Raw genomic sequence first — 15,948 nt, 5'->3', positions numbered from 1 at the left:
GTTGTTGAAGGTTTTTCGGACTATAGGGCCATGTTCTAGAGCAGTGGTTCTCAACCTGGGGTCCCCAGATGTTTTTGGCCTACAACTCCCAGAAATCCCAGCCAGTTTACCAGCTGTTAGGATTTCTGGGAGTTGAAGGCCAAAAACATCTGGGGACCCCAGGTTGAGAACCACTGTTCTAGAGGCATTTTCTCCTGACGTTTTGCCTGCATCTATGGCAAGCATCCTCAGACATAGTGAGGTCTATTGGAACTAGGAAAGTGGGTTTATATATCTGTGGAATGACCAAGTTGGGGCAAAGGACTTTTGTTTGCTGGGGCTAGCTGTGAATGTTTCAGCTGACCACCTTGATTTGCATTCAATGGCTTGGAAGCGCCTGGGGGGAATCTTTTGTTGAGAGTGATTTCATGTGCCTGTTTGTTTCCCCTCTGTTGTTTTGCTGCTGTAATTTTTGAGTTTTTTAATACTGGTAAACAGACAAAAGTCCTTTGTCCCACCCTGATCATTGCACAGATATATAAACCCACTTTCCTAGTTCCAATAGACCTCACTACCTCTGAGGATGCTTGCCACAGATACAGGCAAAACGTCAGGAGAAAATGCTTCTAGAACATGGCCATATAGCCCGAAAAAACCTACAACAACCTTTGTGACACTTTTAAAGGACAACATCAAATATGTATACTAGTTCCTTCTCCCCTCTTCAAATTAGGAACTCCTGCTTAAAGATTTCAAAGACAGTATCTATGAAACATTTGAACACTCAATATTATAAAAATGTCCATTACTATTATTATTGCTTATTCCAAGCTAATCAGTATTCTCATAGGACAACATCTGAAGCACAACTTTCCCAAAATTATTGACTAGCCCATAGACATTCTCCATGATTACATACAAACCATGAATATTTTTAAGCACACATACCAAAAAGTCAACACGTTTTCCTATTAATGTTCTACAGATAAGTTACCAAGAAGAAAACACAAAGCTATCTGACCACTGCAAAATGCTGCTTATATAATGCAAATCAGAAAGATGTAAGCTCCAGGATTAGGCCTGAGGGACTAGTGGGCACGCAACCTCACAGGAAGCATATAAACCCCAGTGGGGAAGCTCTCCTCTGCTTACCTGGTTCCAAGCCGGCGAGTACGGAGACCCATAAACACCGAGCGGATCAGCTTGCCAAAGGATGCTGCGTTGACTGGCTCCAGTTTCTGCTCCTGGCAATGCAGGAGGTAATGGCAGTACAAGGTACTGCGGGGAAGGCTGACGCCCTCAGCTGTCTCATAGTTATCCAACAGCCACTGGACCTGCCAAGAAAGAGGGCTTCATGTTACAGTTTCTTCCAACTTCCCTTCAAACTTTGATGCTCTCCTTTCACTTGCGGTTATTAATTGACAGAGCTCAGGCTTTTTGCCACAAATCTTCCAATTAACAGTTCAAGCACTGTCACTTACTTCTGGGTGGCAGATGCCCATCTTAGGACCACTGCAAGAGTTTTGTCCTTGTTTCTACAACCCAGGTCCATAACTAATGTGAGGCGGCAATGCGGCCCTAAGCTTAGCCTCTTTTAAACAAGGACCGCTGGGCTCTTTACATGCCTTGGCTGGCTTCTCAATCCAGTCTCTGTTCCATTAATATAGACAGCACTCTCAGCAGCCATATAGGCAGTGGAAGGATATGGATGGGTATGTTTCAGGCTACTCAGTATCATCTTATGGTGATAAGTTGAGAGGAACTCAGAGATCATAATGAATCGATATATATATATCTATATATATAAATGCTCTGTGCATAATGAGTACCTTAAAAACAAAAGAACCAATGAACGAAATCACACCAAATTTGGCAACAAAATGTCTCACAACACAAGGAGTGACCATCACTCGAAAAAATTATGATTTTGTTATTTGGGAGTTGTAGTTGCTGGGATTTATAGTTCACCTACAATAAAAGAGCACTCTGAACTCCACGAATGACAGAATCGGGGCAAACTTGGCACACAGAACTCCCATGATCAACCGAAAATACTGGAAGAGTTTGGTGGGCATTGACCTTGAGTTTGGAGTTGTTCACCTACATCCAGAGAGCACGGTGGACTCAAAGAATGATGGATCTGGACCAAACTTGGCACAAGCACTCAATACGCCGAAATAACACAGATGGAGTTTGGGGAAAATAGACCTTGACATTTGGGAGTTCTAGTCACTGGGATTCACAGTTCACCTACAATCAAAGCGCATTCTGAACCCCACAAATGACAGAATCGGGGCAAACTTCCCACACAGAACACCCACAACCAACAGAAAATACTTAAGGCCATCCAATCCAACTCCTTTCATCAGGGCAAGAAAACGTAATCAAGGTCCTCCTGACAAAGAGCCATCCAGCCATAGATATAGATATAGATAGATAGATAGATAGATATGATTCACACACACAGAGAGATATAGTATCATACATTTGAAAGGGGCCCTTAAAGGAGGACAATGATATCTTGCATGTTCCAGGGTGGGCAAACCAGACACTCTCCACATCAACACTGACAAAGAAACAGCAAGAAGTACTAGATATGATTCACACACAGAGATATAGTATCATAGATTTGAAAGGGGCCCTTAAAGAAGGACAATGATATCTTGCATGTTCCAGGGTGGGCAAACCAGACACTCCACATCAACACTGACAAAGAAACAGCAAGAAGTATTGTTTACCTACAAGCATAAAGACATCACATATATTAGAAACCAACACTTTCTCATTACTTTATTTTCCAGATCAACAGACTGGGCCACAGCAACGCGTGGCAGGGGACAGCTAGTATAATATAAGACAAACAGAGCACAGGCTGATTTCAAAATCCGTGATCTAGATCAGCACTGTCTGGAAAATAGTATTCCTGCTAGACATGACTTAAAGAGAAAAAGATATGAGGTTACAGATGCAATGCTCAGGGCTGGAAAACCCAGACAGCATTGCCCTCCCACTACTTAATACATGACAGAATCCTTCAGGAAGCTTTCCTATACCAGTCAAAAGAAGAAAGAAAATGAAAGATGCACTTTTTGCTTGTGTGCTTTGACTCTATGTATGTGGTATGGACAACAGTGTTCTTTTAATGCAGGCCTGCACAACTGGTGGCCCACCAGTTGTTTTGGACCTCCAACTCCCTGACCACTGGACAATCTGGCTAGCGCTTCTGGGAGCTGGAGTCCCAAACACCTGGAGGACCACAGGTTGTGCAGGCCTGCTTTACTGGGATCCAAAACAGCCGAAGTGCCTAATGGCAAAATCATTTTGGCTGCGAACTTTGACAGAACTTGTTTCAGGTGCTGGCACATGGCAATATTTCCCATTTGTCAATATAATTTGTCAATATAATGTTGTTAATGTTATTGCTTGTTTTTGTTTTATTCTGCTGTATTATTGTTGTTGTTTATTGTTGTATTTTGGGCTCGGGCTCGTGTAAGCCGTACCGAGTCCTTCGGGAGATGGTAGCGAGGTACAAATAAAGGTTTATTACTATTATATTATTATTATATGAGTATGCCTTTGACAAATGTTGTGCCTGCCTTTGAATCTGTGACAAATCATGTGTTCACAATGACTACAACCGCCCACTAAACCAAGGGTGGGAAAAGTGTAACCCTCTAGGTGCTCTTGGACTGCATTTCACAACATCATTTCCAACTAGAAGTGTCTCATGCTGGGAGTTGCAGTACAGCAGTATGTAAAGGGCTACAATTTGCAAAGAGGTGAAGTTAAATTGCCCAGTCTTGCATTTAAAGCATGAAAAATCAACTGCAGAAGTACCAGGCGTGGGAGACATGACACAGAAGCAGCATGCAGACTTGGATTGTGTCATTTTAATTGATGTTTTAATGCTTATGTTTTAATTGGTTTGGATTTTAATGCATTTGTTTATTTATCGATATGTATATGTATATGTGGCATCAAATTGTTGCCTTTGTAAGGCCGTTCTGAGTCCCCTTCGGGGTGAGAAGGGTGGGATACAAATGTGGTAAATAAATAAATTAATAAATGTGTAAATAGGGCCAAGATCTCTTCATAGCTCAGCATGAGCCTGAGGGGTAATGCAGCACTAACCCTAACACAACATTGGGCTACTTTAACAGAAGCATAATGTTCAGGGTGCAGGAATACGATAACAGTCCCACCTATTCTGCACATACAGCTTCAAGGTGGTGCATAATAGAGCATATACAATTCTCTGTCCTTTCCTCATTCCAGCAGCTGTCACATCCTGGAGAGCTCCTTACTGCTGCTGCTCTCAATGATGATCAACAGAGAAGGGATTTTTTTTTTTGTTGTGTCAGGAACACGACAAAAAAAAACCTGCAAGTCGCTTCTGATGTGAGAGAATTGGCCGTCTGCAAGGACGTTGCCCAGGGGACACCTGGATGATTCGATGTTTTTATCATCCTTGTGGGAGGCTTCTCTCATGTCCCCACATGAGGAGCTGGAGCTGATAGAGGGAGCTCATTCGCCTCTCCCCGGATTCAAACCTGCGACCTGTCGGTCTTCAGTCCTGCCGGCACAGGGTTTAACCCACTGTGCCACCGGGGGCTCCTAGAGAAGGGATGATATGGTTAGTCCTAGCTTGGAGAGAAATAAGCATGTGTTTACAGATCAAATTGTGGGGAGTTCAAAGTCCCTATCTCTTCACCATCTGAATTGCCTTGTCTTCCCCATTCATATCAGCAAACAGCAGCAGCTGGCACCCTTCTTTGAGCTTAACGGGTACCCAACATATCTGGCAGTCGGGTTTTTCAGAAAGAGCTTAGTGATGACAGCTATCTTTCACAGAAATCTGACTCATTATTGTAGGTCTTCTCAAAAAGAAAAGTGGAGATGGTGCTAAGGAATTCCAACATTCCCTGGAACAAAGTAATGGAAAACTACTGTATAAGGGGAGCACTTGGCTTGCCTGCAGAGGGGAGAATCTAAGTTTCCAAGTCCAGTGGACAGAGAGCAGCAAGTGGAAGGGCAGTGGAATGCTTATGTACTTACAGTTGCCGGGGAGGCACGGGTGGTGTGTGAATAGGACTGGCTTGAACTTCCCAGCATGTAGCCTCCTTGAATCACATAGGTCCCTGTACTGCTACTACTGCCGCTGCCACTGCCTCCTCCACCACCAGGAGTGCTACTTCCACCATTTCCTGCACCGCCTCCTCCTCCTCCTCCTCCACCGCCGCTGCCTCCGCCTCCTCCTCCTCCTCCTCCAGCACTGCTGCCTCCACTTGGATTGGTTATGATCTGCCCTCCAGAGACATACATAGGCACTGAGCCACTACTGGCAACTGTCTGGGAGGTTGCTGGGGTAGAGACCTGTGTTGAAGTGCCTTGAGATTCATAGTAGTTTGCTCCAGCGTTCTGAGTGTAGAGAGGGGTCTCTGCGTAAGAATACGTGTTGGAGCGTCTGAAAGAAAGAAAATCATGTCAGGTACTGGTGTCACTATGCTCTCCATGTGGAAAAACGGCAATTCATGATGGATCAGTGGCAGATAAATATATGCACCACCCTACAGCAAGCAAAGGAGGGCAGGTTGCAGAGCTGACCTCCACTTCTCTGCCAGTCAGCTCAAAAAAAGATTTTTTTTTCATTTGACTACTCAGATGCAAGATGACTAAGGGATGGCCCTTAGGATATTTCTGGTGTTTAAACAAATTCTATCTATTCTCTCATTGGTCAATGGAATTTTAAGCAAATGATGCTCACTCTGTGTTCCACAATCTTGTTTTGGGAAAACAGAAAAAATCTTTATAGTTAATTCTCCACATTCATTGGTATCAGGGGCACAAAATCACAATGAAAGTAAAAAACTGGGGATAAGGAAATTGCTATTTTTTTTTACATGAGAGAAAGGCTCTCTAGACCAGGGGTCCTCAAACTAAGGCCCAAGGACCGGATACGGCCCTCCAAGGTCATTTACCCGGCCCTCACTCAGGGTCAGCCTAAGTCTGAAACTACTTGAAAGCACACAACAACAATCCTATCTCATCAGCCAAAAGCAGGCCCACATTTCCCATTGAAATACTAATAAGTTTATATTTGCTAAAATTGTTCTTCATTTTAATTATTGTATTGTTTTAAGTGGTTTTGCACTACAAATAAGTTATGTGCAGTGGGCATAGGAATTTGTGCTTTTTCAGATTATAATCCGGCCCTCCAACAGTTTGAGGGTCTGTAACCTGGCCCTCTGTTTAAAAAGTTTGAGGACCCGTTTTAAATGGTTCAGTTTAGTGTTCTGCACCGGGAAACAGATAAAACTTTCCACTTGGCACTTGAGGCAGGAACTAGGGAGCTGTATAAGAACTCATATTCAATTTAGCTCTCCATGTATTTTGGCTCGAGCTGATGCTTTTCATGCTAGGATAGACTCTTTTGTTTCTTATACTGCCAATGAATGTTCTGTTCTGCAACCTCCCATCACAATAATTGGTGCATGTAAATGTTACTCCTTTTGAATTATTTAGCTCATTAACTCCTTCACTTTCATTATTATTTCTGTATATGTAAGAATCCAGAGTGGCGGTTAACTCAATTTCTTCCAATATCACTTCAAAGGTGGTCAGAGTAATCCTGTCAGATGGATCAGGAAGGAATAAAGTGGTAAACTATTTATTATTTCCTAACTCCAAAACCTAACTGACCCCCATGCTAAGAACAAGTTCGGCGTCTGTATGTATGTTGTGGATAGAGAATGAATTTGTTTCCCCTTCTCCCTGCTTCCAACAGTTTATTGGTTGCCCATATCTCTTGGAACCAAGGAGAGAGGTCCTAAAGCCTAAAAATCCTAGAAACTATGACCAATGGGAGGAAAGAGGCTGATCACCTCTGACTTGGATGCACCAAAGAATCAACGAACAATTGAATCATAAATCAAAAGACCTTCAGGCAGTGGGTCTATAGACAAGATGTAAGTCTTCACTTTTAAGTTCTCACTTGCAAAAACAAATAATTTGAAAAACTTTCTCTCTGGAGGGTGACTTTTTTTTTTTTTACTTTTCAGTGATTTCACACTTTCAACCCTTTTTTAATTATTGCAAAACTTTGGGTTTGGCAGAAAACCAATCCTTTAATGCAAAAATGGCTGCCGGTTTGCTACCAGGACCAATTCAAAGTGCTGGCTTTGGCCTATAAAGTCTTAAACGGTTCTGGCCCAACTTACCTGTCCGAATGTGTCTCCCCTTACAAACCATCAAGGACTCTAAGATCGTCTGGGAGGCCCTGCTCTTGGTCCCACCTTCGTCTCAAATATGTTTGGCAAGGACAAGAAACAGGGCCTTCTCAGTGGTGGCCCCTCGGCTATGAAACACCCTCTCTAGGGAGATTAGATCTGCTCCCTCCCTCTTAACGTTTCAGAGGCAAGTTAAAACATGGCTGTTCGAGCAAGCGTTTACAAATGCAGAGTAGCTAATATAGGAAATCAAACGATTTGACAATGGAACTGGACAATGCTTGATAATAATGAGACGCTAATGATGTTGTTTTTATTGCTTTTGTGGTGTTTTATATTGTTTAATGTTTTAATCTGTATTATCTTTTTATATATACTGATTTGTTGGAAACCGCCTTGAGTTGCCGATTGGCTGAGAAAGGCGGTACACAAATACAGTAAATAAAATAAATAAATAAAATAAAAATGCACAAAACCTACAATAGACCTGAAACCTATTGGCAGCCCCAACTGGAGCAACCCATTAAATCAACTATTGAATGGTGAATCAGTATTTCTATAAATCCAAATGATTCAGCAGATTTGTTTTCCTTGGGATAACCAACAGGATTCAGGTCAGTGTATCGCTACAAAAAACATTCTTTTCTGTTTATAAGAGGTGGGTTTTTCACATCTTTTTTTCTGAACAAATAGATTTTGTTTTGTGAGATATCTTTTCTCATCAAGGGCGAGAAATGTTGTGACCATTCTTAACATCACAAGTAGCTGAAGGTGACTGCAGCAGACTCAAACTCCAAGGAAGCAAATAAAAAGGCATTGTTTTCCTTATCACAAAGCAGGACTCACATGGTACTTGCTGTGTAGCTGGCATCTCCTCCTTCCACATACTGCACCTGGTTAGGATAGACATGCTGCACAGGTACTTGCTGGAGCTGCTGGACCTGAGGGAGCAGGGAGTAGCGATGACAGGAATGGAAAACTGAGGTGAGAAAGGAAGAGCCAAGCTTACTGTGATCCAATTTTGTCCCTCAGGTTACTCTAGGACAGAGGTGAGGTACCATAGCTCTCTTTGTCTTTGGATTGAAATGCCAACCGATGGCAATCAACATGACTGGTGAATCAATCAGGAATGATGAGAGATATAGTGAAATGGGTTGTAGGTTTTTTCAGGCTATATGGCCATGTTCTAGATGCATTTTTCCTGACGTTTCGCCTGCATCTATGGCAAGCATCCTCAGACGTAGTGAGACCTCACTACCTCTGAGGATGCTTGCCATAGATGCAGGCGAAACGTCAGGAAAAATGCCTCTAGAACATGGCCATATGGCCCGAAAAACACTACAACAACCCAGTGATTCCGGCCATGAAAGCCTTCGACGATATAGTGAAATGTTTGGAGAGCCTCAGATTCCTCACCCTTCTCTATAGAAAAGGCCACATTTCTGATCAACAGTAGATCTGGCATGTGGTTAACATTACTTGTCCATGGATTACATTTCTTTGTCTATTGCACCTGTCACAGAGATATCATCGCCCAGTAACAAGAAAAATGCATAAAACCTTTGGAATAATTTGTCAAAAGCTCATTGAGGAAGAAATTTCTGACCGACGGGACAGATTTATTTAAGTTAAGTTGCCCTTTGCAGTGGTAGGCCACCAAGTTACTTAAAATCCTCACAATTCTCAAGGGCACATGTATACACTACATTTTTACAGCTAAATATGAAGTGTTTTAAGGGTGCACCCAAAGTACCAAAATATATATTTAAAAGAGACACATCTAGAAATGCACGCATCATGTAAGCATGTGAGTAAGGAAGTTACGACTGTCTTCAGACAGGATTTTAGACATTCCTTTTTTAAGAGTTCCAAAATCATGCCGAGAGCATTTACGGACAATGGCCCTCCTTTGTGAACAGACTCTCTCCATGTATAGAGGACAATGAAAACAGCGAAGAGGGAGTGCAGACTTAGGATTCTCACCCCCACTTGCTTTCTCTTGCTTACACATAAAGGAACACTGAACAGGCTAAAGATAGCACAGTATTGCTTTACAGCACAGTACTTGCTCCTTATAGTTCTGAAGTCATCTGCAGAACATTACACTCCCACTTCTGTCGAGACAGGGTCAACCCTGGCCTAGGAATCTGCCCCTGTTCCAGTTTTGGACAACAAAATCCAATAAGCTGTCATGCAATCATCATTGCAAGGAGCCCCCAGTGGCACAATGGGTTAAACCCTTGTGCCAGCAGGACTGCTGATAAATAGGTCAGCGGTTCAAATCCTGGGAAAAGCAGGTCAAGCTCCCTCTGTCAGATCCAGCTACCCATGCAGGGACATGAGAGAAGCCTCCTACAAGGATGGTAAAAAATCAGCATCCAGGTGTCCCCTGGGCAGCGTCCTTGAAGATAGCCAATTATTGAGCTCTGAAGAAGGAATCCTGGGAAGGAATCCCACTGGAGCATTGCAGCGCACCCAACTACCTGGGAGTCACTCTGGATCGTGCTCTGACCTACAAGAAGCACTGCCTGAGCATCAAGCAAAAAGTGGGTGCTAGAAACAATATCATACGAAAGCTGACTGGCACAACCTGGAGATCACAACCAGATACAGTGAAGACATCTGCCCTTGCGCTGTGCTACTCTGCTGCTGAGTATGCATGCCCAGTGTGGAACACATCTCACCACACTAAAACAGTGGATGTGGTTCTTAATGAGACATGCCGCATTATCACGGGGTGTCTGCGCCCTACACCACTGGAGAAATTACACTGCTTAGCCGATATTGCACCACCTGACATCCGCCGGGAAGTAGCAGCCAATAGTTAAAGGACCAAGGCAGTGACATCTCCAGCTCATCCTCTGTTTAGGTATCAGCCAGCATGTCAATGACTTAAATCTAGACATAGTTTTCTAAGATCTACAGAGACACTCGCTGGAACACCTCAGCAAGCGAGAGTCCAAAAGTGGCAGGCTCAAACCCAGAATCTCAACCAATGGCTGATACCAAATGAGAGACTCCCCCCTGGGCACACAGAGAACTGGGCGACTTGGAAGGTGCTGAACAGACTGCGCTCTGGCACCACAAGATGCAGAGCCAACCTTCAGAAATGGGGCTACAAAGTGGAATCCTCGACATGCAAGTGTGGAGAAGAGCAAACCACTCACCACCTGCTGCAATGCACCCTGAGCCCTGCCATATGCACAATGGAGGACCTTCTTGCAGCAACACCAGAAGCACTCCAAGTGGCCAGATACTGGTCAAAGAACATTTAATCAACTACCAAACTCACAAATTTTGTATTTTGTCTGTTTGTTTGCTTTGTTCTGTTAGAAATGTAATATAATTGACTGGCTGCCCTGACACGGCAAATAAATAAATAAAATAAAATAAATATTATTTATTGTTTTAATTATTGCTTATGTACTGTCTAATTATGATTTGTGCTTAATTGTGGTTTTATTATCGTGGTTGTTATGGATTGGCATCGCATCAGTGCCCAATGTATGGCACTGAAGTTTTGCCAGTTATGTGTAAACCGCTTTGAATCTCCCTAGGGGTGAGAAAAGCGATATAGAAATACTGTAAATAAAAAATAAATAATTCTCTTACACCAGAAGCGACTTACAATTTCTCAAGTCGCAGCTGACATTAAAAAAAAATCACTGCAAGATCAGGCATAGCTAGATTGGATCTTATTCATAAATCCACGAGACGTCCATATTTACCCCCAAAGACTTCCATATTTACCCCTAACTTAAATAAATTAGAGTACAATCAAAAGTGCTGAAGAGGTCCAAGAATTTCAATTCCTCTGGCAGGATGTAGGGAAGATAAAGTCTGCTCTTCCATCACTAATGAAGTGAGGAAGTCACATCAGAAGGGGGGGGGGGGTGAAAGGAGATGGTGCCAGCTAGCTGTGCTACCTGCCTCCACAAGAACTAAAATGCACAGAGCTTGCTATTCTTGGATCTCACTGGATGCCTTCTTCAGGACCTACTTTAAGCGCTGTTGCTGCTGTTCCAAACACTAGCACCTGAGGGACTCTCTGAATCTTGACTCTTTGGTCAGGACTGGAGTGATGAGAAGAGAGGAATGGCAGCTGCTCTATCACCACCTTCTGTTGTGGCAGGAGGAGTGGCTGAGGAAGCATGCGGACCAGCTCCACCCACTGCTCCGAGGCGGGATCTAGGGAGTGCATGTAGTGGAGCCTGTGCTCTGAGCTGGATAAACAGCAGCTGGTCAGCTGGGGTAAACTGCTGCTGTTGTCATTGCTGCTGCTGCACTCTAGGGAGAGGCTTTGCTGCACTCCTTGCTGCGGCTGATGCTGCGACTGCTGACTGCTCTTACAATGGCCACTGTCTGTGCTCTAGGTAATAAACAGAAAGACTGAAGCAATCGGGGCTAACAGAGAAGAAGTAAAAAAATCCCTGAAGGGGATGCCAAGGTTGAGTCCAGGAAGTCCCAGCATCCTGGCTGTTTTGTATTGTATTCTGAATTGGGGGGGGGGGGGGTAAGAAAATACGTTATAAAGCAGAGCTTTCCAAACATTTCATACTAGTGACACATTTTTAGAAATGTACTACACTTGATCTTAGCCAAAAGGCCGAGAAATGCATCATTTTGTGACACAGCAATTCAGTTTTACTAGCAAACTGGAAGTTAAACCCGATATGGACATATAACGATATATATATAGGGAATTGAGATATCTCATGCAAACCTTTGATTTACATTAAAAAATACGATTTGTAAGTTAATTACATTTTCAAGATTTTTATCATTTCTTGTTACAATACGCCTACACACTGTAGCCGAGACAAATAGCGTGACTAGACAAACAGTTTGGAAAGCTCTGCTATAAAGCAAGAGAATGGCATAGCTGAGAATCTTCCCTTGTTTCAAGGTCTAAGTGTTTGAGTGCTCACAAGCAGAGCTTGAGGAAAGTAGCTATAAGGGAAGGGGACTTCTGGGTGACAACTAGCCACATCCTAAAGCGTTTCTCAACCTCGGGGGTCATGAGGGGGTGTCAGAGGGGTCGCCAAAGACCATCAGCAAACACAGTATTTTCTGTTTGTTATGGGGTTTCTATGTGGGAAGTTTGGCCCAATTCTATCATTGGTGGGGTTCAGAATGCTCTTTGATTGTAGGTCAACTACAAATCCCAGCAACTACAACTCTGGAATGTCAAGGTCTATTTTCCCCAAACTCCACCAGTGTTCACAATTGGGCATATTGAGTATTTGTGCCAAGTTTGGTCCAGATCCATCATTGTTTGAATCCACAATGCTCTCTGGATGTAGATGAACTACAACTCCCAGCAACTACAACTCTGGAATGTCAAGGTCTATTTTCCCCAACTTCACCAGTGTTCACAATTGGGCATATTGAGTATTTGTGCCAAGTTTGGTCCAGATCCATCATTGTTTGAATCCACAATGCTCTCTGGATGTAGGTGAACTACAACTCCCAGCAACTACAACTCTGGAATGTCAAGGTCTATTTTCCCCAACTCCACCAGTGTTCACAATTGGGCATATTGAGTATTTGTGCCAAGTTTGGTCCAGATCCATCATTGTTTGAATCCACAATGCTCTCTGGATGTAGGTGAACTACAACTCCCAGCAACTACAACTTCCAAATGTCTAGGTCTATTTTCCCTAAACTCCACCAGTGTTCACAATTGGGCTTATTGGGTATTTGTGCCAAGCTTGGTCCAGATCCATCATTGTTTGAGTCCACAATGCTCTCTGATTGTAGGTGAACTACAACTCCACAACTCAAGGTCAATGCCCACCAATATTTTCTGTTGGTCATGAGAGTTCTATATGCCAAGACTGATCCAATTTCACCATTGGTGGAGTTCAGAATGCTCTTTAATTGTAGGTGAACTATAAATCCCAGCAAGTACAATTTCCAAATGACAACATCAATCCCTCCAACCCCACCAGTATTCAAATTCAGGCGTTTTGGTTATTTGTGCCAAATTTGGTCCAGTGAACGAAAATACATCCTGCATATCAGATATTTACTTTACAGTTCATAACAGTAGTAAAATTACAGTTATGAAGTAGCAACAAAAATAATTTTATGGTTGGGGGTCACCACAACATGAGGATCTGTATTAAGGGGTTGTGGCATTAAGAAGGTTGAGAACCACTGTCCTAAAGGGAAAAGAGGAGATACATTTGGAATTTAAGATGGAGGGGGATGGGGCAGGGCACAATGACTTTAAAGTCAGTCTAGGAAATCTCTAGCTGTTCCTAGACTCAAACTCCCATCGGCCTCAGCAAGAATGGTCAATTGCTAGAGAGACCTAGGATTCTTCACCCTTATTTCAATGTCTCCTATACCAGAGAATGTTAAACCTAGCTAAGCCCTTCCATGATTAGCTGCACGTAAAAACGGCCATGAGCAACAGTTGGGGATGCTTACCTCTTGCGTGACGTGAACCTGTTGAAGCCCTTGCACCGCCAGCTGTTGCACTGAGCTGGCTTTGGGAGCGGAGGAGGTCGTCTGCACAACGGATCTCTGCAGAGTGAAACAAACCAGAACCTATCAGAGCCATTTGGGAGGCCCAAAAGACAAAAGGGTTTCTTTCCCTGGCTTAGGAAGGGGTAACCATATAGTCACTTTTCCTAATAGTTCACCAAAGAGAACAAAACAGGTTCTGCTAGTTTCTTGGAAATTAGAGAATTCTTTTATCTACCCTTCAAGAGGCACACATTTCAGTGAAAGAGGTCGTCCATACTCAGGAGTCAAGGCTGAGTTCTATCCAGTTTTCCCATCTCCACATTGTATCAGATTGCATCAGAGTATTTATAAATCTTAGACCTAAAATACACCACTTTCCCAAAGATTGTTAGTTTTCAACCTTGTACCATCTAAGATACATACTGTATCATGTCAGCAAGCTTCCACTGTTTGTGCTGTCCTCATGAACTGAATTACTCTGGTGAAGTTTCTGCAAATTTACTTCCTACCTCAAGTGGGGCATAAAGATCTCCCCAATTTCGAGGAGGCACTGTGTGGGCTGCAGTTGGGGGTGGAGAAGTGGGGTAAGTTTAAATTGGTAGGTTAGACTCTGCTGTTTTCACTACCCATCATAAGTTGGACCAGTGAACATCAGGGCTTTGTTGCTCAGGCATGTTATGAGAGCAACCATATATGTTAACAGTGCAGAGAGCGTGCCGTACAGTCTTTGCACTCAGTCGAAACACATCTGTATCAAATTGGAGAACCATTTTGCTAAGGATTTCTAATCTTCGAGCAACTAGGTGATGGTGATGAATTTGTGATTTACCATGACGAATTGGCTTTATGTAATTCTTGATCTGTATTTTAATGTGTTTTAATGTATCAATGTACTATGATGTTATTATGCTTTAGTTTATTTGTATAATGATTCTCTGTTGTTAGCCAGCCTGAGTCCCTCCTCGGAGGTCAAGAAGACCGGGTTATAAAAGCTCTAAATAAATAATAAATAATTAAACTAGATCCACACTGAAACGAAAATCCATGGCAGACCTAGGACTGTTAGAAAGCCAGCAAATATGGAAGCATTAAGAGCATCCACACAGTAATTGTCAAGACTCAGAAGCACGCCATGGTGCTGGGGCTATCAAGTCAGAGTTTGAGGAAGATTCTAGATGCTGAATTAAAACTGCATCCTTAATAATAATAATAATAATAATAATAATAATAATAATAATAAACCTTTATTTGTACCCCACTACCATCTCCTGCAGGACTCAGTGCGGCTTCCATGAGGCCGAGCCCAAAGTACATCATTAGCAAAACACAACAATACAATGCAAAAATAAATAACTAATAACTTACAAAAGGATTTGTCTGATATGACTTTTAAAAACCAATTAAAACAAAATTGTTTTTATGTACTTTTCAGAAATATATAAAATATTTTTCTAGAAAGCTTTGTTTATTTTTTATACCCCTTCAGAAAGTGGAAGATCTTTATGCCCTACTCTGTATAATAAGCTCAGCACAACTTGACATTATGTGCATAGTAAGGTCCCTTCCCATAGGAAATCTGTTCAAATCTAAAGGACCACTTGCTGGCAAAAAGGACCACTTGCAGGCAAAAAAAAAAATAAAAAATCTGGAAGTGAAAAACAGTTCAGATAACCCAATAGCATAAAGCAAGTTAAATAAGATATGCTAATATGAGGATGCAATTCTGAACATATGAGTGTGTGTGTGTGTATATACACAAGAGTGTGCAAAATAATTATTTAATCTGTTACACATTGAAGTGGTACTCCCAAATTTCACATGGAAAATACTCTATTTATGAAAATCAGAGATACCAAAAAAAACCCCCACCCTCTTTGTTCAACAATCAAAACTACAGACTTTTTTACAAAAGCACATTGAATATTAGCAAAACACAGAAATATAAGCACATAAAAACTTCCATTTTGAGTAATGTAAAATGAAACAGGGAGAGGCCACAGTCTGACAGACAGATGTTTTCGCCTCTATCTGGAAGTTTCACAAACCTGGACACAGGTGCGACAACTCAACAGCAAAATAAAAGGAGTATGTTGTGCAGCACAGAACTACCTTTACACAAATATCAAAATGAGAGGCTAGCTGAAAGGCAATTAATACATTTTTCCATAACACTTCAAAATTGTTAGCAGATGGTGACTAAAAAAAACTTTGAAGTGTCATACTTAACAGGTTTGAGCTCTTTTCACCCCTAAATCTGGCTGCGTTACTG

The 15,948-nt window shown here is 42.3% G+C and overlaps 1 protein-coding gene across 4 annotated transcripts in view; it reads right to left on the bottom strand.

The window, feature by feature from the left end:
• The window catches only part of RFX1 (regulatory factor X1), an 84,849-nt gene that overhangs the window by 20,336 nt on the left and 48,565 nt on the right, over positions 1-15,948 (bottom strand). For all 4 annotated transcript variants that reach the window (XM_067463999.1, XM_067464002.1, XM_067464001.1 and 1 more), the window contains 4 exons: positions 13,641-13,736; positions 8,052-8,146; positions 5,035-5,443; positions 1,132-1,313 (listed from right to left, as the gene is read on the bottom strand). In XM_067463999.1, coding sequence (XP_067320100.1) covers positions 1,132-1,313; positions 5,035-5,443; positions 8,052-8,146; positions 13,641-13,736 — 782 coding nt within the window. The remainder of the gene's footprint in view (positions 1-1,131; positions 1,314-5,034; positions 5,444-8,051; positions 8,147-13,640; positions 13,737-15,948) is intronic.

Source organism: Anolis sagrei, chromosome 2 (assembly GCF_037176765.1).
Source record: "Anolis sagrei isolate rAnoSag1 chromosome 2, rAnoSag1.mat, whole genome shotgun sequence".
Classification (NCBI taxonomy): domain Eukaryota; kingdom Metazoa; phylum Chordata; class Lepidosauria; order Squamata; family Dactyloidae; genus Anolis; species Anolis sagrei.
The sequence above is the reverse complement of the archived record's forward strand: the minus strand, read 5'-3'. Positions and strand labels throughout refer to the sequence as shown.